We start from the raw sequence: 25,731 nt of genomic DNA on the forward strand, positions 1-25,731 counted from the left end.
CAGACAGACGTCAGACAGACAGACAGACGACAGACAGACAGACGACAGACAGACATGTTTGTGTTCGCGCTGTGGCACAGTTGGAAGACGTCAGACAGACAGACGTCAGACAGACAGACATTGTGTTCGCGCTGTGGCACAGTTGGGAGATGTCAGACAGACAGACGTCAGACAGACAGACGTCAGACAGACATGTTTGTGTTCGCGCTGTGGCACAGGTGGGAGACGTCAGGTACAAACTTGACTTTGCATTCCCGCAGGGTTCACAAATCCCTGGAGTGACAGGAGAGAATGTGGAGTTTGTTCTGCCAATTTAACTGTTACAACACAGGCGGAGGCCTCTCGATGGTCTGACAGCTGCTGAGGGGGGGCAGATGTGGTCAGACACACACACACACACACACACACACACACACACACAGGGAAAAGCCAGGTTTAAATAGCCTGAGAATAAACTCACACACACCCATGGACAGATCCACACACACATCCACACACACACACACACACACACACACACCTACACACACATACTGGTTACAGTGTGGTTCAAACTGACATGTATTTCCATGGGGAGCACTGATAGGCAGCAGCAGCTGTGACCGTTAGAGTGGGAGTGGGGTATGAGTAGGATGACGAGTAGGAAGTGTGTGTGGAATACCACGCCGAGAGGTCACCTAAAACGTTGGTATGATGTCTATCAAACTGAATATAAAACTGTATAATGTCTTTCAGCTCGTAAACACGTGGAGGTTTGTTTTTTTGTGATGTAGTAGAGGAGTTTACTGGCCCCGCGGGCGCACAGATTGATTGACGGCCGTCACAACCTCTTGATGACCGCCTTCACTGCTCTCTTCACAGCCTGTTGATGACGCCTTCACTGCTCTCTTCACAGCCTGTTGATGACGCCTTCACTGCTCTCTTCACAGCCTGTTGATGACGCCTTCACTGCTCTCTTCACAGCCTCTTGATGACGCCTTCACTGCTCTCTTCACAACCTCTTGATGACGCCTTCACTGCTCTCTTCACTGCCTCTTGATGACGCCTTCACTGCTCTCTTCACAGCCTCTTGATGACGCCTTCACTGCTCTCTTCACAGCCTCTTGATGACGCCTTCACTGCTCTCTTCACAACCTCTTGATGACGCCTTCACTGCTCTCTTCACAACCTCTTGATGACGCCTTCACTGCTCTCTTCACTGCCTCTTGATGACGCCTTCACTGCTCTCTTCACAGCCTCTTGATGACGCCTTCACTGCCTCTTGATGACCGCCTTCACTGCTCTCTTCACAGCCTCTTGATGACGCCTTCACTGCTCTCTTGATGACCGCCTTCACTGCTCTCTTCTCAGCCTCTTGATGACGCCTTCACAGCCTCTTGATGACGCCTTCACTGCTCTCTTCACTGGACCGCCTTCACTGCGCTCTTCACAGCCTCTTCATGGCGCCTTCACTGCTCTCTTGATGACCGCCTTCACTGCTCTCTTCTCAGCCTCTTGATGACGCCTTCACTGCCTCTTGATGACCGCCTTCACTGCTCTCTTCACTGCTCTCTTGATGACGCCTTCACTGCTCTCTTCACTGCTCTCTTGATGACGCCTTCACTGCTCTCTTCACAGTCTCTTGATGACGCCTTCACTGCTCTCTTCACTGCTCTCTTGATGACGCCTTCACTGCTCTCTTCACTGCTCTCTTGATGACGCCTTCACTGCTCTCTTCACAACCTGTTGATGACGCCTTCACTGCTCTCTTCACAACCTCTTGATGACGCCTTCACTCGTCTCTTGATGACGCCTTCACTGCTCTCTTGATGACGCCTTCACTCGTCTCTTGATGACGCCTTCACTGCTCTCTTCACAACCTGTTGATGACCGCCTTCACTGCTCTCTTCTCTGCTCTCTTCACAACCTGTTGATGACCGCCTTCACTGCTCTCTTCTCTGCTCTCTTCACAGCCTCTTGATGATGCCTTCACAGCCTCTTGATGACGCCTTCACTGCCTCTTGATGACGCCTTCACTGCTCTCTTGATGACGCCTTCAGTGCTCTCTTCTCAGACGATTTGATGACCGCCTTCAAAATGAATTTGAGGATGGTACCAAAACTAGTTGCCTATAAAACCATACCTCAAAAAGTGTCAAAATGTTGCATAGTGTTACTTTAAATAAAGTAGAAACTATGTTGCAGCGGCTTAAGCGACTCATGTGCCGGACAGGTAAAAGAACAAATCCATATGTTCTTATTTCTGACAATTAGGAACCAATGAAAGTGCGGGACATTATCTCAATATGTGGGATGCGGGCCAAAGGGTCAAAGTGCTATATACAGTACAATCCAAAGTGGGACACTTGGTCACCCTAGGCCCACTTCCATGACATCTGTGCCATCTTAGTCAGATGCTCTCGGGCTAATCTCTCCCCGCACACTTTGTCCCTCTCTTCCTGTGCGGCGTCGTGGGGGGAAGTGGAGGAAGTGGGAACAGTGAAGTGGCTGGGACACCCTGCACTGCAGGTAATGGGGCGGCTGAGAAAACACAGACTTAAAGCCTGGCTTCTTTTCCGTCTTTCATACCAATCATGTCAACAAGCACCAAGAGAAAAAAAAAAAAGTATATTAATCAACCACAAGTATTTCCTTACACTGAGTCTAATCATTTCTACAGAGCTATTTCTGACTTCCTCCCCAGAGGAGAAGTCAATCAGGAGGCAGGTTTTTTTTTTTTTTTTGTTACTGGCTCCGTAAGTGTCAGCCTCTGGAGTTTATTACTACTTAAGGTCTTTACTGTCCATGTTGTGGAGGGGATCTGTAATTAAGCTTTAGTTTGGCTCAGTGGGGCGTCCCTGGGGAGGCGCAGGAGTCTGTTTCCAAACCCCTGTGAGAGGAGGTCAGGTGGAGATGCACAGCAGGTAGGAATTACCTGACGCATGCCTCCACCTGCGGTGGGGAGGAGTTCCACAGGGAGCCGTCCTCGGGCCCGGCCGGTATGGTCAGTAATTATACATAATATACTGACCGGTATGGTCAGTAATTATGTTTTATGACGTACGACACACCCAGACTGCACGTCCCCAACGACTGGGGGGAAAAAAAATGCCTGAAAAGAATTGGAATGTTTCCCGTTCCCAATAGCTGACACAAAAAACATTTAAATGAATTCCTTTACTCAGTCCTCATCGGGGTCTTTGAGGCAGATTGATGACTTGTTGACAGTGAGAGAGGCAAACTGGCAATGAATCACCAAAGCATGCTTCTAGGTCATGTAGAGTTTCATCTAGGGCTGAACGATTTGGGAAAATAATCTAATTGCGATTTTTTACCAAAATATTGCGATTGCGATTCGATATGCGATTTTTTTTTTTATCCTCTTTTTTTCCCCAACAAAACGTAATGAATGATTTAAATATGACCAACACAATATTAGATACATTTAGTGTAAAATATTCTTTCCCACATTTTACATTTTTATTTAACTGCTCATTACAGAAACAAGAACAACAAATCGGTGGCTTTGCCACTGTGCATTTAAGTAATTTTAAAAAAGTAATTTTAAGTATAAACACTAGGCATGCACTTTTTTTTTTTTTTTTAAACACTGTGTGCAAAATGTACCATCTTTAAAAAAAAAACCACGTTTTTTAATCGCGAACGTTGCGGTTAGAAAATCGCGTTCTATCATATCGCGATAAAATCGCAAATGCAATTAATCGTTCAGCCCTAGTTTCATCAGTAGAAACACTGACAGTGAAAGCATCCTGTGATCATACCATCCACACGGAATCACTCGAACCACAAAGCTGTCTGGTACAGTTTTCACACATGCCCACTGACCTGTCTGGGTGTATCTCTTCTTGCGTGGGCGCTGCCCACCGCTGGCGCTGCTGCCTCCAGTGAAGACGGCATTGACCCTCTTCCCCCAGGCTCGATGACTCCCGCCATCCTTCACCCCGCACCGCGGCGCCGCCATCTTCCCCAGGGTGACGCTGTCCAGATGGCCGGTGACTGGCAGGTGGGCCAGCCACTGGAACTCCCTGGTGAGAGACATGAAGCTTGTTTCTACTGCCACTCAACCCCTCTGTGTGTACCATGTCTAGTTTTAAACCTTTGCATGTTTGCACTCTCACGCTGCCGCCATTTCTGTTATAGTCTGTATAATTATTGCATACTAATACTGCATATCGCATACTGCATACTTATACTGCATACTGCATACTAACCATGAAGAATGCAGACAATGAGTGAGTGCTTGGCAACGTGAGTGAGCGCTTGGCAACGTGAGTGAGCGCTTGGCAACGGTGTCTGAGAGTCAGTATGGAACAGACTCCCCCATCACAGTCCCTCAAAACAAGGCAAAAGATGTCATGTTCTTTTTCTTAAACCTTGCTCACAAGTTGGACCTAAATTGAGTAGTGGATGTGATGTGAGTGACGTGAGTGACGTGAGTGACGTGAGGAGAGGTGAGACGGTCAGAGAGTAATTCAGAGACAGATTGAGAAAACAGACACAGCCCCATTTCCTCATTGTTTCAACCATTACTTTAACCAATCAACTGGGTCTGTTTATTTTCACTGTCCTAGCATTGAACATCAAACGCTAAAAGAGTGAGAGAGAGAGAGGGAATGAGAGAGACGAGAATCGCGAGAAGGAGACGGAGGGGGAATGAGAGCGGAAAAATGAAGATTGAGAGGAAGCGAACGAGAAAAGAGAGGTGCCAGCCATCTTGGCCACAGGGGCAGCCGGGCCTCCCCTCCTGATAAGTGTGGAGACTCCTTGGCCAGCTGACTCAGCCTAATGGCCCTGGATCCGGCCCCGAGCAGCCAGCCAACCAGCCAGCCAACCAGCCAGCCAGCGCACATCTAGATAAGTGTAAATTCCAGCGTAAATAATGGTCATTAGATTACAGCTCCACCGGCCAAGCTAAATACACCCACTGATACGCCTGATTGGCTGCCTGTCTCAGAGGAACCCCAGAGCTGGGTCACACTGTGTATGGAGGCCTGTGAGAAACCCACAGACACACCCACCAGCGGATAGTAAGAACACAAATCATTTAGGACATGGCTTAAAAACACTTATGACTTATGTTCAAGTGTTTATCCCATACAAATAAGATAATAAATCCCAACTGGGTGTTGAAATCAGGCCCGTGCTTTACTGTTTAACCCCGCAGTTGCATAACTGTCCTTCTTGTTGCAGTGTGCGTTGGATGTAACCCAGTGCTTTGTGTAGCTGTGTAATGGGGTTCACGCGTAGAGGCTTACGTCTGTTACTGTCTGAGCAGTGTGGAGCTGGCAGTTGGTTTACTGGACATTCTAAAGACAGGTACCAACTACTGCCAACAACTGCCAACTTTAGAATGTTGCCGTTAGTTGGAGAATGTTGGCGTTTGTTGGGGCAGTGTGCAAGCTGCTTTAGAGTGGGAACACACACAGATGTGGGATCAGCTCCCTCACGCTGATTAGTCCCCGTCTTCCATAAAACGATGAAGACCGAACTCCTGCAAGCGCATCCAAGGGGAGACACTTCCAGGAGGATTCATGGCCGGTGAATTTGAATTCCAGGGCGGGATGACAGTTTGGATTGGGAAATGAACAGAACATATGCTCCCACTCACTAAAACAAGTTCAGAGACGTACTCAACCACGCAGCAACAGCTACACATCTTAATTCAGTCTGTCAGTCAGTTAGATAGTGTGGATAGTTAGATAGTGTGGATAGTTAGAGAGTAGATCATTAGACCTTCTCTCGTGCAGGGCAGAGCCTTTCACTGTCAATGTGTCGGTTACATTGGGAAACTCCCACTTCACTTCACTATGGTTTCACTATGTTCTATTCTTGTAAGTTGTAGTGTGGTGGGGTGTGCTGTGGTGTAGTATAGTATGGTATGTCATGGTGTAGTATGGTATGATATGATGTGGTATAGTGTGGTGTAGTATAGTATTGTTTAGTAGATCAGATTATAGTATAGTTGAATATAGTTGTATATACTATAGTATAGTTCACTACAGTATGGTATAATAGGGTTTACTATAGAATGGTATAGCATACTATGGTAGAGTATAGTATGGTATGGTATGGCATGGTGCAATGTAGAGTAATAATTGTTGATCTTATTACTGGACGGCTGACTGGAGCTCTGCTGCGTTGTGTCTGTGTTCCTCCTGGTGCAGGTAGCCATACTTCTCCAGGAAACCCTGCAAGACAGAGGCACTCAGTCACGTCACAGTTTGTCACAGTTTGAGCTGAAGCCCCGCAAGACAGAGGCATTCAGTTACGTCACAGTTCGACACAGTTTGTCACAGTTTGAGCTGAGGCCCTGCAAGACAGAGACACTCAGTTACGTCACAGTTCGTCACAGCTTGAGCTGGAGCCCTGCAAGACAGACACACTCAGTCACGCCACAGTTTGTCACAGCTGGAGCTGCGACGCTGTATACATCTCTTGGCAGTGTGTACCTACGGGGAAGACGAATGCTTTCTCCTGAACTTACACTGCGCACCGTCTCTACACACAGATGTTGACCTCACTGTGGATCTGTAAACAGAGCTTAAGAGAGGATCTGGAAGGTTTAAAAAGACCTTTTGAAATGAACATTTGTTGAAATAAATCTCTCATTTTTATGTTTCGTAGCTAGTGACGGTGTTCTGTCGTTGTGTTGAGGTTAAAGGAAATATTGTACTTGGTTTTTCCTCATGGGTTGGAAAAATATTACAGAACATGTGAAATCCCATAGGCTGAGATGCAAGGAGTACGACAACCTTAAACACAAGCTCCCTCAAACTGAGTGCATGTCACCAGCACATTTGAACTCCACTCCGGTATGTTCTACACACCTCAAAACATTTCCCCTCATCACTTCTATACCTGTAATTAGGCATCTTTAGTTTCCCCCGCGCTCAGGTAGGCATGTAAACCTTTGCTCCTTACACTGCGGGGTGACCAGAGTTTTCCAGAAGATTCCAGAAGATTCCAGACCACCCATCAGTGCCAGGGAAGACCCCGGGTGGAGGGTATAATTCCCAGAAGTCATTGCGCTGAAAGAACGAGCCGCAGGGTCCAGGATGATTACAGATACGCAGTGATATGCGCAGGAAATTAGAACCCGTACATGTCACAGCTGGAACACGTTAGAGCCCAATATGGTTCATGTTCCAGGCATTATAGAAGCCCGTAAGTCAGCGCATTCATGGGCTTTACACAGGCATGCGCTCAATAAAGATCAGATGTAGAAGAGAAATGCTCAGGCAGATTCTCTAAATTCTCCGGTACACTGCCAAAGCAGAATCGGTTGTTTAGCTCAGATATATGTTTAGTGTAACATCAAAGAAGGGTATTCCAACTGATTTAAATCAAGATCCTGAAGAATTCAGTGTGGAATATGTTTGACTGGCAATCCCTACACTAATGATAACTTGGCAGCAGGTCTTCTCAGCATGGCACGCACCAACACAAAACACACCTCATAAATCAACTTTGTTTTCCACTACCAAGTGGAAAGGGAGCCAACATGTCACCAACGATGGGAAACACCAGGCTGGGAGGTGTATACATGCCTGAACGTTATGGGACAGTAGAAAGCATCAGAGTGGTAAATACAATGAATCTGACTCCATTGAATTATTAAATTACCTACAAAATGACCAAGCTGCAAGCCAATTGTTATATCTTAATTAATGCAGTGTCATCATGGCACACAAGAAGTGATATGGATGGTAAATGACTGAACCGTGTAAGCTTTAATGGTACAAGTATCAGTCAAACTGAATATAATGTAAAAACCCAAATGAATAAGTACAACTGTAACTAATAGCAAGTCAATAAACAGGTTGGTGCCAATTAGACCAACTGCACTTAAATGGCCAAATAAACCTGATAAACATGAATGCACGAGATAGAAGAGAACATAACCTGAGATTAATAACCAAACCTGAAATGAATGAGGAGGCCAAAGAAACAGACAGAATTATAGAATAAGAGAGAGCAGTGAAAGAAGACAGACGCTCAAAGGCAAACAGCAGGACAAACAGCAGCAGAAAGAGCAGAAGAAGAAGAAGAAGAAGAAAAAGAAAGAGAACACTCTAAAGTGCTTAGCTTTGTACTTGAAGACACATTGCTATGCATTTGCCACCAGCCAATACCTAAAGGCCTAAATTCTGGCCCTGATGCCCTAAGATAACATACCATCATCAATCCTGGTGATCTGGGAATGCCCAGGCAGGAGGTAACAATGGGACTAGTCAAATTATACAGCTATGGGCTGTACTTCGGAGGGCAATGAAACCATGATCAGACTACTATATACTTTATCTATAAAAAATATAAATAAAATTGAATTGAACTACTGACCATGACATAAGAATCAATTCTAGACCAAAAATGAATATGTTAAATTCATATACATTTGAACATACTTGGATATCTCAAACCTTGTGAGGTTCTCTCTGAGACGACAAGGGTAAGGCTGAAACAAAGCAACACAAAACCTGACTGAAAACATTGATAAGGATAACAGCCCACTGCAAGAACATGAAGAAGAGATTGCCAGAAAGAGAGAAATAGAGAAATGTTTTTGCCAGCCTCAGCCAACCAACAGACTAGTGAAGCTTTTTAAGTCAACACTGAGAGAACTATGAACTGTTGGGAGAATAAATGTTAGGCATTTAAATATTTCCTCTATGGATTATATAAAAATAACATTCTAATTTATAAAAACGTTCTTGCTGAAAGCCACAAAAGGTTGCTGTTTCAGTACTGAGATTTTTCTAATATGAACCAATTAGGCTGCAGCTGGTGTGTTAGTGAGACGCAAGAGTAAGCCTATCAGTTACACACGCATATGGTAAACAATATGAGAAGGAAAGACACCACACATTTTTGTGGGTAACTGCAACTTCAATTATTTCGTTTTCTATTTTAAGGGTTGTTGGGTGTAATGCACAATTTTTTACCACATCTGAAATATAAGCATACTGTGCCCCTGTTTCCCAGCTATGCCAGCTTCTCCAGCTGACTTTCCCGACCACATGAGGGGCACACAGACACTCCCAGTCTAACTAGAGGCAGAACAGGACAATACTAGTTTTACACCACCACAAAGCCCAGTGTCAATCTCTAACGGGTCTTTTCAGTTCTTTTTGAAAAACCTCACACAAAAAAGCCAAACGATTTATCATGGATGCCTCCAGGAGAAGAGTGGGATGAGGCCAGGAGGGCTGATATCAGCGGGGGGGGGGGTGCACAGCACAAAACATCGCAGACGGGAGCACTTATAGCAAATATGTCTTTCCATAGCCCACAGTCAAGCAATCGGATGTAATAAACTGGCCCCTTGGGCCAAGAATGGCCCACTAAGCTATACCTAATGTTTGAGAATGAATCTGTGTAGAGTAGGCTACTGCCACTATTCCCATCTGATGTCAAAAACACTTCCCTCAAATTAGTGTGGGCAGTAGTAAAGAACGGAAGCAATGCAAGTTATTTTTCTGGAAGACACGCCATGCGAGGAAATCAAAAGTAAGCTTTAACCGGTTAACAATTTCCTAATTTCTTGAAAGTGCTCAAAACAGAGAATCACTTATTACAAAATGTAAATGAATCTCAACAATCCAGTGTTTTTAAAAGCTGTTTAGCTAATCACAATCAAAATGTTCAGAAAAAAGTGCTCCGCTTTAAACCACAATATAACATTTTTTTTTAAATAGTCAAAAGCCACATTTAAATCCATATGCTCTCCACCTGTTATTAAAACCAATTTGCGGTTACGGTGGGCGTACATGCTCCTCAAGGCAAAACGGTGATTCAATTAGCAGGCATAGGTTAAATCCACCCTTCAACAGACCGCGCGTAATTTTAATGGACAGAAGCCTAGTCGACGAAACAAAAAACACGTCGGGAGAAAGTCAAATTAGCTACATGAAGTTCTAAATACATTCCCAGTTGACACAGAATACTGACTTAAATTCATCTGATAGTTGACCGAGTTCAGCTACTTGATGAAAAAACCTACCTGGGCATCAGCTTGTCCTGCTTGCCGCTCCGTGGACACCGGTGACGAACGGCATGCAACGCACAGGAGCGCCTGTATATACAGGCGCAACGCAACACTGTACGGTGAGGAAACGGCGATCATCGTACGGAGTTTGCGACACCATCAAAACACTACCATGTGCCCAACACGCAAAAAGAATGGCATTCCCCAAGACCAGCCAAGTAACTCTACGGTGGAAGGTTCGTGTTCCTACGGTGGCGCTTCCTCATGCGCGCTGCCCATAGCAGGTTCGAATGCGCGGTTTCAGCATTCCCCTGGATTTATGCTCCGGGAAGAGCAGTAGCGCCTCCCCGACGCAAAGGCGTCAGTCCCAAGTTCCTCCTCATAAGTCCTCACAAGGGAACAGCATCTTCCAAGCAACCAGGCAAAACTGACAACTTGCAGTTTTTTTCAGATATTATAGTAATATCATTAGTCCTCAGTTTAAGTAATGCTATCCCTTATATGGCCCGCTTATTGTCTTTAAAACAAGTTTGTGTACACAGAGAAGCAACAAATACAACAGGTTAAGATCAGAATGGTGTTTAATATCATTTGAAAAAAGAAAAACAAAAAAGGAACAAAAAAAAAAAAAAAAAAAGTAAAGTAAAACAGATCAGTTTAATCTTACAAAACAATGATATGAAGTCTGGTACAAGTCTATGTCAAGCTCAAAAATGTCAAAACCTACTACAATCAGGGGAAATAGGGGAGGGGAAAGAAAAAAAAAAAACAATAATTCAAAGTAACAAAAATAACCTCTGGCCATGCCCCTCCCTTCACCTTACCCCAGGCACCCCCCAGCAGACCCCCTCACAGTAGACAAACATCGACACTTCTTCCGCAGGACCGCACAGGAACAGTTCATCAATAGGACGCGCTGGCAATGAAAGGTATGCAAACCGCAGACGTGGACGTGACCCCCCACCCCACCCCCCCTGCCCTCCCTGCCAACCCATGACCCCTTCCTCGTTCACCCTGGCGACGACCCCAGACCACTGGAGAGGTGTTCTGGGAGAATCTTTAGTATGGCCGGTCTCTTCTGTCTTCCCTGTGCTCTCCCCTGGGAAAAGAGGAGAGATCATGAGAGATGGCTCAGGTTGATGAGAAAAGAGAACGAGAGATAGCTCAGGTTGACGGGAGTATGACAGGAGTACGAGAGACTTTATAAGCACAAGCAGAGCCTCCATCACTAAGCATCTCTGCAAGTAGATATTCGACTGGTGTATTTATATTGAATGGCTCCCGTCACAGAATGTAAACAAAGATGTTTACTTGCATCATCGTTACACGAGTGGGCCTTTAAAGCCTCCGCACCCAAGGCGCCCAGCTGGCAGGAAACACCCACAAACATCAAGGTCACTCATTAGACAGACAGCCATCCATCCATCCATAGGGTTACCCACCTTCCTCCCATTTTGTAGCCGCCACCGCCGCGATCTCCACGGTCTCCGCCCCGGAAGCCACCGCCACCGCCGCGGCCCCTGAAGCCTCCGCCACGATCACCGCCGTAGCCTCCCCTGCCACCGCCACCTCCTCGGTCTGGGGAAGGAGACACAAACCATTATTCTGATGAATTCCACCATCATGCGTACATGTACATGTCTATTGTCTGAGGATACTTTGGTTTCTTCTTCACTACTTCACCCCCATTCATCATTATCAGAATCAAGAGTTTTCGCATCATTGGAGAGAGAGGAAGAGAAGAGAGGGCGAGAGACCATGAGCGAGGTCATGAGGGAAGCCGCAGCTCCAAACGTACCTCCTCCGTAGCTGTCTCCAGGCTTGGGTGCGCCACACTTGTTGCACTCCTGACGACGAGCGAAGTTCATGTTGCCGCAGGAGCTGAGTGGAGAGAAAGAGCAAAGAATGAGCACGCTAATTTACCAAATAAATACCTAATTTATAGTAAGAAAGTAACTAAATATAAATAACTAAAGTGAGCTCATCATTCAGCACAAGGAGAAGCAAGACGGCATAAAAGCTTCCTTTCCCAGACGGAAATCGCTGAGGGACAAATGTTTTCAGAGTGACGCAAAGTTTTCTGCTGGACAGGTAATTTAGCCTACCAATACAAATGCAATCTGTCATTTGATAGCTTTAACTAAAACATGGCCATTGGAAATCGATCTAAATAATATGTCATTTCAATAATGTTAATGTCATTTTACATTTATGCACCAAAAACTATAATGTATCTTTGTTATTTGTTATCGTCTTTGACCCAAGACCCACTGAGACCAGCCCACAGCTGCTGAAAAGTAACATTTAACTAAAAAGCCTTGGAGCTCATGTCAGCCAACTACTAACACAACAAAACCTCTCGATGTACAGTCCCATAAATCGAGCAGCGGTAGTCTACTGGTACCAGAAAAGGTAAATGACCCTTTCATCCCATTTGCCAAACCCCCGCATGAAGAGTGATGAGACGGGAAACCTCTCAGAGAGCTCACACATCCATCACTGAACAGCTCTTCACAGTGAAGTGATCGCCGTGGTAACAGAACAGCCCAGGGGATGCAGCAGCCTGAATCACCACACCAATTCACAGGGAGCAGCATTCCGTGGGGGCCATCTACATTTCTATGAAAACAGCGCCCCCTACCTGTTGGGACAGGGCCAGTCTCCACCTTTCACGTCAAAGCTGGGTCCGCCGCCGCCGCCACCACCGAAGCCACCGCGACCTCTGAACCCTGCACAGGAGAGACAGAGACAACAAATGATCAGGTGTTCGGTCAAACTGGCTCATAACGATCAGGTGTTATATCAAACTGGCTATGAACAGTCAGTCATTCAAAGGTCTAGTCTGGAATAAACACTGCGGGCTCGTGTCAGTTCCAAGAACGTAGCCGCACACCAGGGCTGTGTTCAAAACAGACAAGCGCAGACCCAGAAGTGGAAAAGGGTACACATGACGTACCTCCACGTCCCCTGCCACCTCCACCGGCGCCGCCGCCACCCACCGCAGCTCCTCGGCCAGATGCAAATTCTGCCCTTCGGGTGGCAAACGAGACCTTGATGGCTTTACCTTGGAACTCCTTTCCTGTTGAAGGCAAAAGGAAGTGTTGCACACATCAGACATAATGAAATACCCGCAGAATATTAGCAGAGAGCAGCTACACCTGAGACAGCATTGCCGCTAATGAGTTAGCAAAGAGAAGCTACACCTGAGACAGCATTGCCGCTAATGAGTTAGCAAAGAGAAGCTACACCTGGCTACAGGTGCATTGCATTGAGTTAGCAGAGAGCAGCTACACCTGAGACTGCTAACTCATTAAAGGCAATGCTGTCTCAGGTGTAGCTGCTCTCTGCTAACTCAATGCAATGCACCTGTAGCCAGGTGTAGCTTCTCTTTGCTAACTCATTAAAGGCAATGCTAAGAGCAGCTACACCTGAGACAGCATTGCCTCTAATGAAATGGCAAAGACAACAGGACCACAGTGGGCTGACGACTTGCCTTCACACTGAAGATGGTGAAATGATGTGCATGGGGGCCAGTGTGGTTATTAATAGCGAGTGCTTCTGCATGACTCAACGGGGGGGGCCCTTGGACTCAATGCAGGCAGCTGATAGGCTGAGGTCCAGGCTTTATGTGGCAATGTGAAGGTGTGCCTACCGTCAAACCAGTCAATGGCAGCTTTGGCAGAGGGTGGGTCTTCATAAGAGACGGTGGCTTCTCCTTTCAGCTTTCCTGTGGCCTTGTCTGTGTAGAGGTTGATCATAGGCTGGCCCGTCTTCTTATTCAACTGCTCCAGAAACAAAACTCTTAGTACACAAACAAATACATCGACAATACGTCTACTGCTGGTGGCGGTGGCGGCAGTAGACGGTAGGTCATAATGGAGGAACCACCTGTTCCTTTAGCGGAACTAGTAGAGCACGGTGCCAACACCAAGGTCAGACAATCACAATACCCAACATATCAAACACTGTATTTTAAGTCACTTAGGAAAATGGGACCTGCAAAAAGGAATAAAAGGAACATTTGAGAGGCGCCAACAGAAGAGCTGGCGACGAAGAGCAGCAAGTGGCTTGCCTTGATGATGCCTATCTGCTTGAAGTAGTCGGCCACTTCCTGAACGGTGACGTCTTCTCCCAGGCCTTGAACAAAGATGGTGTTGTTGTCAGAGTTGTCCGAGTTGTCTCCACCTAGAAAACGACCAGAAACCATCTCAGCTGAGAAACACGGGACCTCATAAAAGCAAGCATGGCTGACTTCAAGGCCGCCCCACTGCAGAGCAGGCCAAGCTAAACTAAAAGCAGACTTGGGTCTGGCACACACACACACTCACCAGAGTCTTCCCGTTGGCCGTAGTCTCGGGGTCCTGAAAAACAGCAAAAGAGGAAAAGGGGAGGAGCCGCTGTTAGACACGCCTCTCAAAAACCAACACTTGGACTAAAAATGTATTTCTTTTTCCCCTACAGATAACAGGTTTCTTTCTGTCTCTTTACAATTGACTGGCATAATACTGACAATATAAAGCTATCCACCAGTGTTTGCATAACCTTCGAGTGATTGGCAACACCTTGCAGCACCAAAGCACAGGGTTTTGAGTTAAGCAACGAAAACAACCACAAGTACTCTCTGTCTAAGGCAAGTTTCCTCCCCACCACAGGCCGCCGACGCTCATCCATAGTCTGGCCTTTACCACACCCACACCCTCCATGCAAGTGTAAGTTTAATTACGTTATATACAGATAAGCTTTTACCAGATGAGCGTTCACCAGAGGAAAACCTCATTTCAGAAAGTATAAACAGGTTGAAGTTCCTGGGGTATGCACAGGCAAAAAATGGTGGCTCAAGAGTTTGATCTTTGTAAGGTAAGCTTCTTCCCACCCCCCTTTTTGTTTTCTCTTTTCTTTTTTTCTCCTCTCCTCCTCCTCCTCCTCCTCTCACTCCTTCCTCCCCCATTGAGACGGTTCTGATGCTCATCACTTACCACCGTAATTTTTGAAGCCACCACGGTCACCACCTCTGCAGAGGAAAAATTGAAGATATGATGGCTTTCCTTTTGTTGCAAACCGGGAGCCCAAAGCTCCCACTACAGTCACATCTCTAGGATGCCCTGCCATGGTCAACTCATATGGTAGGGAGGTCTCCCTGTTTAACTTAACTTGGGGGCCAATAGACAAACAGGAGAAAATGTGTAGCAAATTTGAAGTAACTGGGCCAAATTTGACTTGAAATCTACAAGCCGGGTTTTTTTTTTGCAAATGACTTGATTGATCCAGTTTCAGATTGGTGTGTGATTTGAGTGTGCGGTCCCAAAGCTTTAGCAGTGTCCCCTCTGGGCTACCATAGAATTATGGAGTTTAAATGTTAACCAGTGTGGCACTCCTTCACATGAGTACATTGAGAATATATATATATATTTTTTTTTCTTCCATTGAGTGCTTATATGAGCTCCAATGACTGAGGTCCGAGTTTAATTTCACTCACTTTGATACCTGTAGTATAAAATGTAGACCATGTTAACACAAAAGCATACCAGTCCATGTGAAAAAAAGAACACAACACTTAGTCCCCATTGAATGGTTAGGCTGGCGAGGCTGCAAGTCCACAGCAAATACACCTTCAGGGCAGATTTCACAGTCCATGGGGTTTCCACAAATCGAAAAGGGGGCAGGGGCATGGAGGCCATATATAGTAGGTCAAAACTTTACAACCAATTGGACTTCCTAAACTGTGCACCGGAAAAACGGGCTCTGGTCAATCATTACCTTTAGAGACCAATCTAGCTGGACAGGTGAAAAACAGCACATTTAAGATAAACATAAAAAAAAAAGCTTTTCCTGCCTCCTTCCTCCCACGGCAGTCAATCTTCTCGTTAGACTTTGACAATGAACAGGTGAAAACAAGAACAGGTGCACAGTTCTTATGGTGACGGACTAATTCCAGGTACTGGAGATGGGCGACTGGCTATTTAAAAACATGAATAATTACGTTTAGTCCTGCATCTGCATAAATAGCTTTCCAAGGGTCTTCACACAGAATCAGGCACTGCACTGCACTGCACTGGCTACTGACAGGAATGTCACCGCACAGGCAGGATACCTTTCAAGGACCGCTGAAGTGCCCTGCACCACCAGGACAGGAGGTGCGGCACCCCATCTCCTGACCGGCAGACCTCCGAGGACCAACAGGTGAGCACCAGTCAAAACATTACCACAGTGCATGGCGTCGGACTCAATGGGGGTGAATCCACAGGGTTTTTTGCAAGATGTTACCGTAACATTTGTGCTACCAGTTTGGCAGAGACTGGGCACACATATTTAAGAGAGACAGATCATGAATGTGAGGGAGAGGGGAGGGGGCAGATCTGAAGGGTTTTGGAGAGGGGAGGAGGGTTCAGAATGGGACATGTGCGGATGTGGTCCCTCTCTAAATGTGATTGTACCTTCGGGGGCAGCACACTCAGTGACTTACCCCATACCAGAAGGGGGGCCACCTCTTCCGCCGCGGTCGTAGCCTCCGCGGTCGTAACCGCCGCGATCGTAGCCACCACGGCCCCTCCCCCGGTAGCCTTCAGAGCGGTCGGAACCACTGTCGTCCCCGTACCGTCTGCTCTCACCTGTGAGGACAACAGATGCCAGAACAATGACACACAGTCAAGACAGCTGCAACACACACACACACACTTAGCCGGCAACCAACACAGGAAAAACGTTTTCTGTAACAACACACACTGAAGACAACACAAAAAGGTCTATCAGCAGAGGCATCATGCTTCTACCACTAACTGATCTTAGACTGCAACAGTAGCATAAGAGAGTTATTGGCACCGCAGTCTGACGAAAAGAGTTTAGTGAAGACAACCGTGGAGAGTAAAGAGCCTATGTCTGTGTGCAGGAAGCTGCTACTTGTTGCTAGTGAACAGACACGCGGTCACTTTACCCTCGGTCCTCCTTCCATGAGATTGGCCATAACCACCTGACTGTTGGCCATAGCCTGCTCCTGCTCCAGATTGACCATAGCTGGTGGCAGACGGTTGCCCGTAGCTGCCTCCTGACGGCTGGCCATAGGCCCCCCCGGCCGACGGTTGACTATAGCCTCCACTGGCCGGCTGCCCGTAAGAGGACTTGTCACTGAACCTGCAGAGGGGAAGAGAGCACTGTGTGAGCAAGGCATGTGGTAAGAATGAAGACTTGCAGCAAGATTGAGTTGGCCATTTATTTTAGGTCTAAGTCCATAACACTAAACAGTGGGGGGCAACGATGAGATGGTCTACACCCTTATCCTACACGCCATCTTGTCTTGTCCAAGTTGAAAAGGGTTTGTCCCCCCCCCCCGCCAACTCTGGTTAAAAATATAGCCTCAGTGGGAAGGTTTGTGTAAAATTCCCTTAACACTGAAGTATAGACCCTCTGAGGAGACCCCAACCACATTCTGTGCTGTTATGTAGTTCCACATTGGTTGAACGAGCTGCCTAGCACTACCAGAGCAGGTCCCTCTATCTTTAAGAAGCTCTTGAAGACCTAACTCCTCAGAGAGCACCTCCCTTCCTAACTTGCACTTCTAGTAGTACTTAACTTGCACTTACAGCAGCTACATTCCTGCACTTTTTTTCCCTATTTCTTATGTAAAATAGTATTTATTGTTACACTAGGTTTCTATTGCTCGTAGCGTGATTGTTCTCTCCCTTGTACGTCGCTTTGGATAAAAGCGTCTGCTAATTGACTGGAGAAACATAATCTTACTTCCATAGGAGTACGACGCATGCATGTGCCTTAATGATGAATATACGCCAACTTACCCGGCCGGGGGGTCGGTGCCCTGTTGCCCGTAGGAGTCGTAGCTTGGCTGCTGTGGTGGTGGCGGAGGGGGCTGCTGTTGCCCATAGCCTCCTGAGGAGTAACCCTGGGACTGTTGGCCAAACCCTTCTTTAAAGAGGGTAAACAAAAATACCAATTAACACACCACCAGACAGTGTGGGAACACCTGCAACTACACTTCAGGAAATAGTCAAGATACTCACCGGTCTGACCATAACCAGCATAGCTCTGTCCACCATAAGAGGCAGCTCCATTCCCTTGGCCATAGCCCTGCTGAAAACACAATAGTGTGAAACTACATGCAATAAAATGGAGCATAAGTAAAGGGAGGATCCGCAGATAACCACACCAACCTGTCCACTCTGTTGATAGCCTTGACTTCCGTAAGAGCCATAACTGCGAGACAAGAATTTCACAACAGCTTTTAATTAGTCGCACCACATATAGCGTTACATCCAGGGAAATTCTGACCGATTAGTAACGCTTTTCACTGTTAATCAGGACGTAAATAAGCAAACTTAACCTTCTAGTTCATCTTCATAACAGGGACATTAACCAACAACAATCATGGCTAGGGAATACATAATGTACAGTTTGCAACAATAAAGTGTCTATGATCGTATGGACTACGCAACCCTTGGCCTTATAATGTGTACAGGCTATCGAGCTAGCTTGCTAGCGTGGACGTCAGAATGGATAAAGCTAGCAACGTTACCTTTGTTGAGCTCCAGGCTGCCCGTAGCCCGAATCTAGACGTAAGGTGGGAAATCACGCCACAATTAATAATCCATCAAGGAACAAAGTAAATAACACACCAAATGTGTGAAGGTAAACCTTACCACTAGGTCAATAATCATGTTAAGGCTACACACGACAACTTGTCAGCCATTTATACAAACTGGCTAGACGATAATGTTAGGCTAGCTGGTATTCCTCGCTATGTGGTCACATTAGCTTCAAGACCACGCTGCCCAACAAAAATGGCGGTTAAAACCGGGTTACAATCATTTGACCTGAATAGCGAAAAACAACGATTCCTACATCGTATGGTGACCAAATCGCCGTATGAAGAGATTTCGAGTCACTACGATACGAAATCTACTTTACGAAAAAGCAACAATTAGAGGTACGACACAAAAAGTGCTAGCAGGCATTTGCTAACTGCCTCGCTACTCAGTATGCTAACATTAGCTAGCAAGCTAAGGGTAGGCTTTTTTTACTCGCCACCACTTTTAAATAATTGAAGCACGTACCAGCCATAAAGTATATACAATCGGTTTTGCACTAACAAACAAATCTTACCTGATGCCATCTTTGCGTCTATGTAAAACTAATTTCCCACCTTCAGCTACGACTATTTAAAAACCAAACGACATCCAGACACACTGCGGCACTTATCAACTCTAACCTCAAGTTGGTATGTACCAAGACTATTTTCAAAGTAGGATAGAGTGTTATTTCGTTTGACTAATATGTGCATATGATCTAATGGGAAAGAACATTATTAAATTGTCACATGAAATAAACTATCCATGTATGTGTTAACACAGCATGTAAAAAAAAGTTTATTCGGCTATAAGTCATCATTTTAATTTCTCGCTGCCCCCTGTTCTACAGGCGAATAGTATATTCCATTGCGCCATTTTCCTGTTTAGATGTAACGTCACATGATCCCTCCCAAATCAAGCTGAGCTAACGGCACCTCAGGACACTGCAGAAGAACTATCCACTTGATATTTAGGTTACTGGGTCATTCTGTTTATTTTAAAGAAGTAACATTGGAGAAAAACTTAATTAATTGAATAGATTACTTCAGCGGACACTGCTGCTTGCTCCTATCAGAAAGAACACTTAATCGGAACCTTGAGATTACCATCACTGCATATATGCCATAATTGGTGCTTGCTGAAACTGCACGCTAAGCCTTTTGTAACACGAAATGCACGTTAACTCTTTTCATGAGCTGTGTGAGAAAAGTGATGTTTATTATTTGCCATCACTGTGTAGACTCTGCATAGGCACATATGTGACTACACTGTACACCTTACGGTGGTTTTGCACTATACATCTTACACTGTACATAACCGTATTGCATTGGTATCGTATTGTCCGTTTGTATCGTATTGTCTGTACTTATTGTCACTATGTGAGCTGCAAGATACCTGCATTTCCCCACGGGATTAATAAAGTATACATCTATCTATCTATCTATTTTAAAGAAGCATCAGAAAGGTAAGGCTAATATGGCTGCATAGTAACGTGTCATTTATGGTCATCTAATGCCGACCATCTGCCATCTTAATCGCATCGGAAGTGCGAGCGGAGCGGGGAGGGAGTATACAAACCAGGCCTACACACTTAACAGTTTTTCACGATTGCTATAACACATTTATTGAAACAGTCACCCGTTTTCTCGAAATTGTAAACACCAAACCTCATCTTCAAGCACTATTTACAAAACCTCTGAATCCTCTTGCAAAATGTAACTTTCGCCTCAAAACAGTTTTACCTGTGCTCAAAATCAAACACTGCTCTCAAATCATAAACAAAGTGATCAAAATTATATACACTTTCAAGCAGTCAGTAAACAATACACCAAAAAATAGAAAACCACATTGTTCAAAACATATAGTTCTCAGGGAGAAGTACATTTTTAATCTCAAAACAAATTTCATATTTATCCGTCATTGTCTTTTGATGAACGAAAACTTCTCTCATAGTAGCTAAAAATGTATCAGAAATTACTACTCTGCTTTGCTCTAATTTTTGTTGGTTCTTTCTCCTCCCTGTACCCCTATAGTACTGTACCCTGCATCTCACAACTCAATCTTGTTCTTTGTTGATATGAACCTGCAACCAGTCAAAATCTATTGAGCAGTCAGTACTGTTACTGTAACAAATAGAAAGCACAATGTTCAGGGCCATACAACTTGTTTATTGTACATTATACAGCCTACAATGCACTGTAGGCCTACTACAGTATACACTACTACAGTAAAAGGGACAAAAATCAAAGGAGTCAACATGTCATCAATGTGCTTCTTCTTGTCTTTGGGCTGGGTCAGGCCAGAGCACTTCGTCGACATCACAAGCAATATTTTCTCTCCTGAGGCAACGGGGGAAGAAACCTCTAATTTCATCAGATATTTCCACCCTTTGTCTTCCTCTTCCTCTTTGTCCTCCTCTTCCTCTTTCTTGCACTCTCCCTCCTCGTCGCCCACCTCGCATACGCACTCGTCCTCACATTGTTTCTTCTATCGATTCTCAGACTTTCTCCTTCCCACCTTCAACAACCTGTTTGCTCTCTAAACTGGCTTATATTGGTTGTGTCACATCATTTGATACCATTTTGATACAATTTTGAGTGGTTGTGTTTAATCAATGACATGTTTTCTCTATTTGTATTTGATTGTGGCCACTTGTGTTTACCAGTATGGATGACATGTGCATTAGAGTGCATAATGTGTTTTGAGACTGAGAATGTGTTTAGAGTTTTGCTGAAAAGTCTAAGTGAGATCTGCAAATTGTGTTTTACCATGTGAAATAGTTTAAGGTATTGACAACAGACTCCACAATTAGCTACATGAGTTCAGGCAACTGAGAACTTTGTTCAGCCAATGGGTTTTAGTGTTTTAGCAATTGAGAAAAACTGTAACTGATCAGAATGGCATGGCCTAAAACCATGACGACCTCACCCAAGAGGGAATACTCAACATCATGTTGAAGATCATAGTATACGCCACACAGGGACATTTGGAGATCACAGTAAGACACAGTGAGAAGTTTTAATCTGTTTTATTAATTTAGAAAGACATGCCTTAGTCATATTAATACATAGGAAAATTGCATATAAAAGTGGATGGTGCTGACAGAAAAATAACAGCAACAGTACCTAACTCTTGTTTTACCTGTGTGATACAAGTTAAAAGAAGGCAAGCTATACAATAAGGCACTAATTCACTTTGCCTACAATAATTCTGTGGGGAACTGAATAGAGAAGATACAATTAGTTAGAAAACAAAGAAAAAGAAAAATGGTACAAAGGAGGTCCCACTGAACAAAGTTAATATCTTTCATCACACCCCCATCTTACCCTTTTTAAAATCACTGAAATGTCAACACTGGACATACTTTCATTCAGCCAGCCACACACACACACACACACACACACACACACACACACACACACACACACACACACACACACACACACACACACACACACACACACACACACACACACACACACACACACACACACACACACACACACACACACACACACACCCCCCAAGCCGATATCCATCAGTCAGTGAAACTAACAGGAGAACAGGCCACTTCTTTAAGTGCACTGTTTAAAATGTTGGGCAAAATGTGCATCAGACTTAGAGACACAGAGTCATACAAACATATAAAACAGAATAAAATTAATTCACAGGCTTGTAATTACAGTATATGACAAAACCATTACCAAAAGTAAATAGATCCTCATCCTTCTGGCAGTTTTTCCAATCAACTGTAATGGATCTGGGAATCATGTAAGCTTTTCTGTGGAACTTTTATTTTTCGCATTCAAACTGGAAGTATTTCACGAGGTGAAGGCTTCCACTTCCGGACACCGTTATCCACTTTCACCGACATAAACAGACGAGTCACAAATAAACTGGTGTGTGCACAGTGACTTCATGTCTGCCAGAACCGCCGCCTGACACCAGACATCATGGATCATCCTATGCCTTAAACTGATCCTGCTTTACAGTATCTGGTGGCTGTCGCTATTTAGGCTACATAATTAAAAAATAAATGTATTGTACAGCCACTGGAACTCTGCATAATGTCAATGGCTCCATTCGTTACTCCCTGACAAGCTGCATGGGTTGATTATGCAATAGTGATGATACAAAAGGTAATTATTTGCACAGAAAATGTTTCTACACGTATAATGCTATAATGAATCCTCAAGCTCCCCGTCACTGTAGCAGTGAGATTTGGCCCACGTTTACCACATTGCGACTCACCATCATATGTACAATGAGTGTATAAAGTCTGCCCAAAAGCACTGCTCACCTTTCAAATCTAAAGAGACTGTTTTTGGTGTGCATATGTGGTCTCATGAAATATATAAAAAGAAAACAAAACAACAACAACAACAACAAAAAAAAGGACAAAAATAAAATAACTAGAAGGGAGACTGCGTCCAGCCTCCTCTACGGTCAGGTGGAGGACATGTTACTGATCTGAGGGGAGCTGCTGAAGGAGAGTCGTTTAGCTCCACGGGAGATGAGAGAGAGAATAGAGAGAATAGAGAGGAGGAGAGAAAGGGGGAGGAGAGAGAGAGGAGGCTGCTGAAGGGAGAGTCGTTTAGCTCCACTGGAGATGAGAGAGAGAATAGAGAGAATAGAGAGGAGGAGAGAAAGGGGGAGGAGAGAGAGAGGAGGCTGCTGAAGGGAGAGTCGTTTAGCTCCACTGGAGATGAGAGAGAGAATAGAGAGAATAGAGAGGAGGAGAGAAAGGGGGAGGAGAGAGAGAGGAGGCTGCTGAAGGGAGAGTCGTTTAGCTCCACGGGAGATGAGAGAGAGAATAGAGAGAATAGAGAGGAGGAGAGAAAGGGGGAGGAGAGAGAGAGGAGGCTGCTGAAGGAGAGCCGTTTAGCTCCACACATCCTGCGAGTAGCGGCCCTTGGTCATCAGCTTCTTCACGTAGTCGGTGGCCTGGGTGTGCGTCAGTCCTCCAAACTCCTCAGCAATCTCGTGGAACGCTGCCTGGACGTCTCGCGCCATGTTACGAGCATCCCTGCGTTAACCAGACGGAGAGAGAGAGAAAAATGAACAGAAAGAAAGAAAAAGAGTGCAAGATTGAGAATGTTCCTAGAGCTTCCTCTCTCACAATGTGCCCAGGCCCAGCAGAGGCATGTCTCATACATGGCTGACTAAACTGACATCTACAGGGCTGACTAAAGAGACATCTACATGGCTGCCTAAAGAGACATCTACAAGGATGACTAAACTGACATCTACATGGCTGACTAAACTGACATCTAAAGGGCTGACTAAACTGACATCTACATGGCTGACTAAACTGACATCTACATGGCTGCCTAAAGAGACATCTACATGGCTGACTAAAGAGACATCTACATGGACTCCACAACATTACCCATATGAACATCCATGCCAAACCAAGTTTTTTCTGCGTTTGCAAACCCTTTTGATATGGACTTCCTTCTCAATACCCGTCTTCTACTCAAATCTAATTTAGTCCACTAAATCAGACTTAACAATCCAATTTAGTAACTACTCCAATCTCATGTAGTCAAGAGTGTGGATAAGCTATGCATTAAGGTAGTATTTTTAATTTAGTAACTACTCCAATCTCATTTAGTCAAGAGTGTGGATAAGCTATGCATTAAGGTAGTATTTTTAATTTAGTAACTACTCCAATCTCATTTTAGTCAAGAGTGTGGATAAGCTACGCATTAAGGTAGTATTCTTATTTCCACTCACCCACAGATGTAGATATGTGCACTGTTGGTGTGAACCTGGTTCCAGAGCTCCTCTTTGTTGTTCTTCAAGAGGTGCTGAACATACACCTGAGGTAGACACAAGTACAGAGGGAGAAACACACACCAGGGAGGGATTACATGTACAGCAATAACGTAAGGACAAGTCAAAACCCTCATACTGATTACTGTGGGGGTATTAGTGGGGGTATTAATAGGGTATACAAATGACTTTTTGTCAGTTTTCTCAGTCAGATGCTTACATGGCTGACACGTCCAGCACTTTGAGCTGCATTCTTTTGCATGAAAGGTGCTATATAAATAAAGTTTTATTATTATTTGTACATAAATTAGCTTTGTGTAGTGTTGGGACTGGGACAAAACACAGGGTGACGAAGAAATATTGGCTAGCGATGGAGACTGCCGCTGTCAGCAGAAGCCGAGGTGCCCTTTGACCCGGAGGGTGACGAGGCAGACTGGTCGTACCTTTTCAGCCGTGTCTCTGGAGTAGGCCACGTTGAGCTTGGTCAGAACCCCCATCTTCTCAAACTCCTCCAGCTCCTCCTGGTACAGGTAGTCCTCGTTCTTGTGCCGGCAGCCGTAGTACAGCACCGTCTCTCCAACCTCTTTTCCTGTGGAGTGACATCACAACCACACACACACACACACACACACACAGACGTTAAATCAACCAACCTCTTTTCCTGTGGAGTGATGAATCATTTTACTTCAATGAAAAGGTAAGATTTTTGTGAATATTTTGAGTGAAAGACCGAGAGGATAAACTGTTTTGGTCACATTCACTAAGAGTGCCAATAATTGTGGAGGGCACTGTATGAAAATAAGCGATGGGCTTCTCTTTTCACAAGTTGCTGATCATCATTTAATAAAGTTATGTATACATTCTAGAAAAATATGTAATGCCCTGCATAAATATGGAAACGTAGAACAGATCTCCCAACGAGGGACCCGTCCACTCCTGCTTCCAGAACAACAATCAGAACAACAACCCAAAAGGATGAGTATGTGGTAAAACCCAAGAGTATGAAAAGAACTTGGGCTTTTCTTTTTGCAAGTTGTTGGTAATCATTTCATAAAAGTTATGTATACATTTTAGAAAAAAATGAAAATCTCCCAACTAGGGGCAAGTCCACTTCAGCTTCCAGAACTACAATCAGTAAAATGTTGTATAAACCTATGTGCATGTATGAGTATGTGTATATATACACGAGTATGAGTATGTGTGAGTATGTGTATGTATGAGTATGTATGTGTATGTGTATATATATGAGTATGTGTAAGTGTATGTGTGAGTATGTGTGTGAGTATGTGTGAGTATGTGTGTGTGTATGTGTATATATGTGTGTGTATGTGTATATATGAGTGTGTATGTGTATATATATGAGTATGTATGTGTATGTGTATGTATGTATGAGGTG

At 44.8% G+C, this 25,731-nt stretch overlaps 3 protein-coding genes across 16 annotated transcripts in view; all 3 read right to left on the minus strand.

Moving 5' to 3' along the window:
- Nucleotides 1-3,615: 3,615 nt before the first annotated feature.
- Nucleotides 3,616-10,411, minus strand: mmp28 (matrix metallopeptidase 28). Its single transcript, XM_031572921.2, has 3 exons — nucleotides 10,000-10,411; nucleotides 6,111-6,187; nucleotides 3,616-4,024 (listed from the first exon to the last, which is right to left on the minus strand). The coding sequence occupies exons 1-3, from the start codon at nucleotides 10,120-10,122 to the stop codon at nucleotides 3,697-3,699; spliced, it is 528 nt and encodes a 175-aa protein (XP_031428781.2). The 5' UTR covers nucleotides 10,123-10,411; the 3' UTR covers nucleotides 3,616-3,696.
- Nucleotides 10,412-10,547: 136 nt separating this feature from the next.
- Nucleotides 10,548-19,228, minus strand: taf15 (TAF15 RNA polymerase II, TATA box binding protein (TBP)-associated factor). 11 transcript variants are annotated; one of them, XM_031574024.2, is made up of 16 exons: nucleotides 19,096-19,228; nucleotides 18,509-18,542; nucleotides 18,147-18,189; nucleotides 17,997-18,063; nucleotides 17,775-17,898; nucleotides 16,916-17,112; nucleotides 16,448-16,592; nucleotides 14,961-14,995; nucleotides 14,313-14,345; nucleotides 14,057-14,169; nucleotides 13,637-13,766; nucleotides 12,941-13,063; nucleotides 12,626-12,713; nucleotides 11,783-11,865; nucleotides 11,427-11,562; nucleotides 10,548-11,083 (listed from the first exon to the last, which is right to left on the minus strand). In XM_031574024.2, exons 1-16 carry the CDS (start codon nucleotides 19,103-19,105, stop codon nucleotides 11,044-11,046), a joined length of 1,401 nt encoding a protein of 466 aa, XP_031429884.1. In that variant the 5' UTR covers nucleotides 19,106-19,228; the 3' UTR covers nucleotides 10,548-11,043. The 11 variants fall into 11 exon arrangements, with proteins under 11 accessions (XP_031429884.1, XP_031429883.1, XP_031429882.1 ...); XM_031574023.2 differs by having other exon boundaries at nucleotides 17,775-17,901; XM_031574022.2 differs by having other exon boundaries at nucleotides 17,997-18,066.
- Nucleotides 19,229-23,399: 4,171 nt separating this feature from the next.
- The window catches only part of porb (P450 (cytochrome) oxidoreductase b), a 37,602-nt gene continuing 35,270 nt past the window's right edge, over nucleotides 23,400-25,731 (minus strand). For all 4 annotated transcript variants that reach the window (XM_031574008.2, XM_031574010.2, XM_031574009.2 and 1 more), the window contains 3 exons: nucleotides 24,779-24,924; nucleotides 24,297-24,382; nucleotides 23,400-23,586 (listed from right to left, as the gene is read on the minus strand). In XM_031574008.2, coding sequence (XP_031429868.1) covers nucleotides 23,442-23,586; nucleotides 24,297-24,382; nucleotides 24,779-24,924 — 377 coding nt within the window. In that variant the 3' untranslated portion in view covers nucleotides 23,400-23,441. The remainder of the gene's footprint in view (nucleotides 23,587-24,296; nucleotides 24,383-24,778; nucleotides 24,925-25,731) is intronic.

Source organism: Clupea harengus, chromosome 9 (assembly GCF_900700415.2).
Source record: "Clupea harengus chromosome 9, Ch_v2.0.2, whole genome shotgun sequence".
Taxonomy (NCBI): domain Eukaryota; kingdom Metazoa; phylum Chordata; class Actinopteri; order Clupeiformes; family Clupeidae; genus Clupea; species Clupea harengus.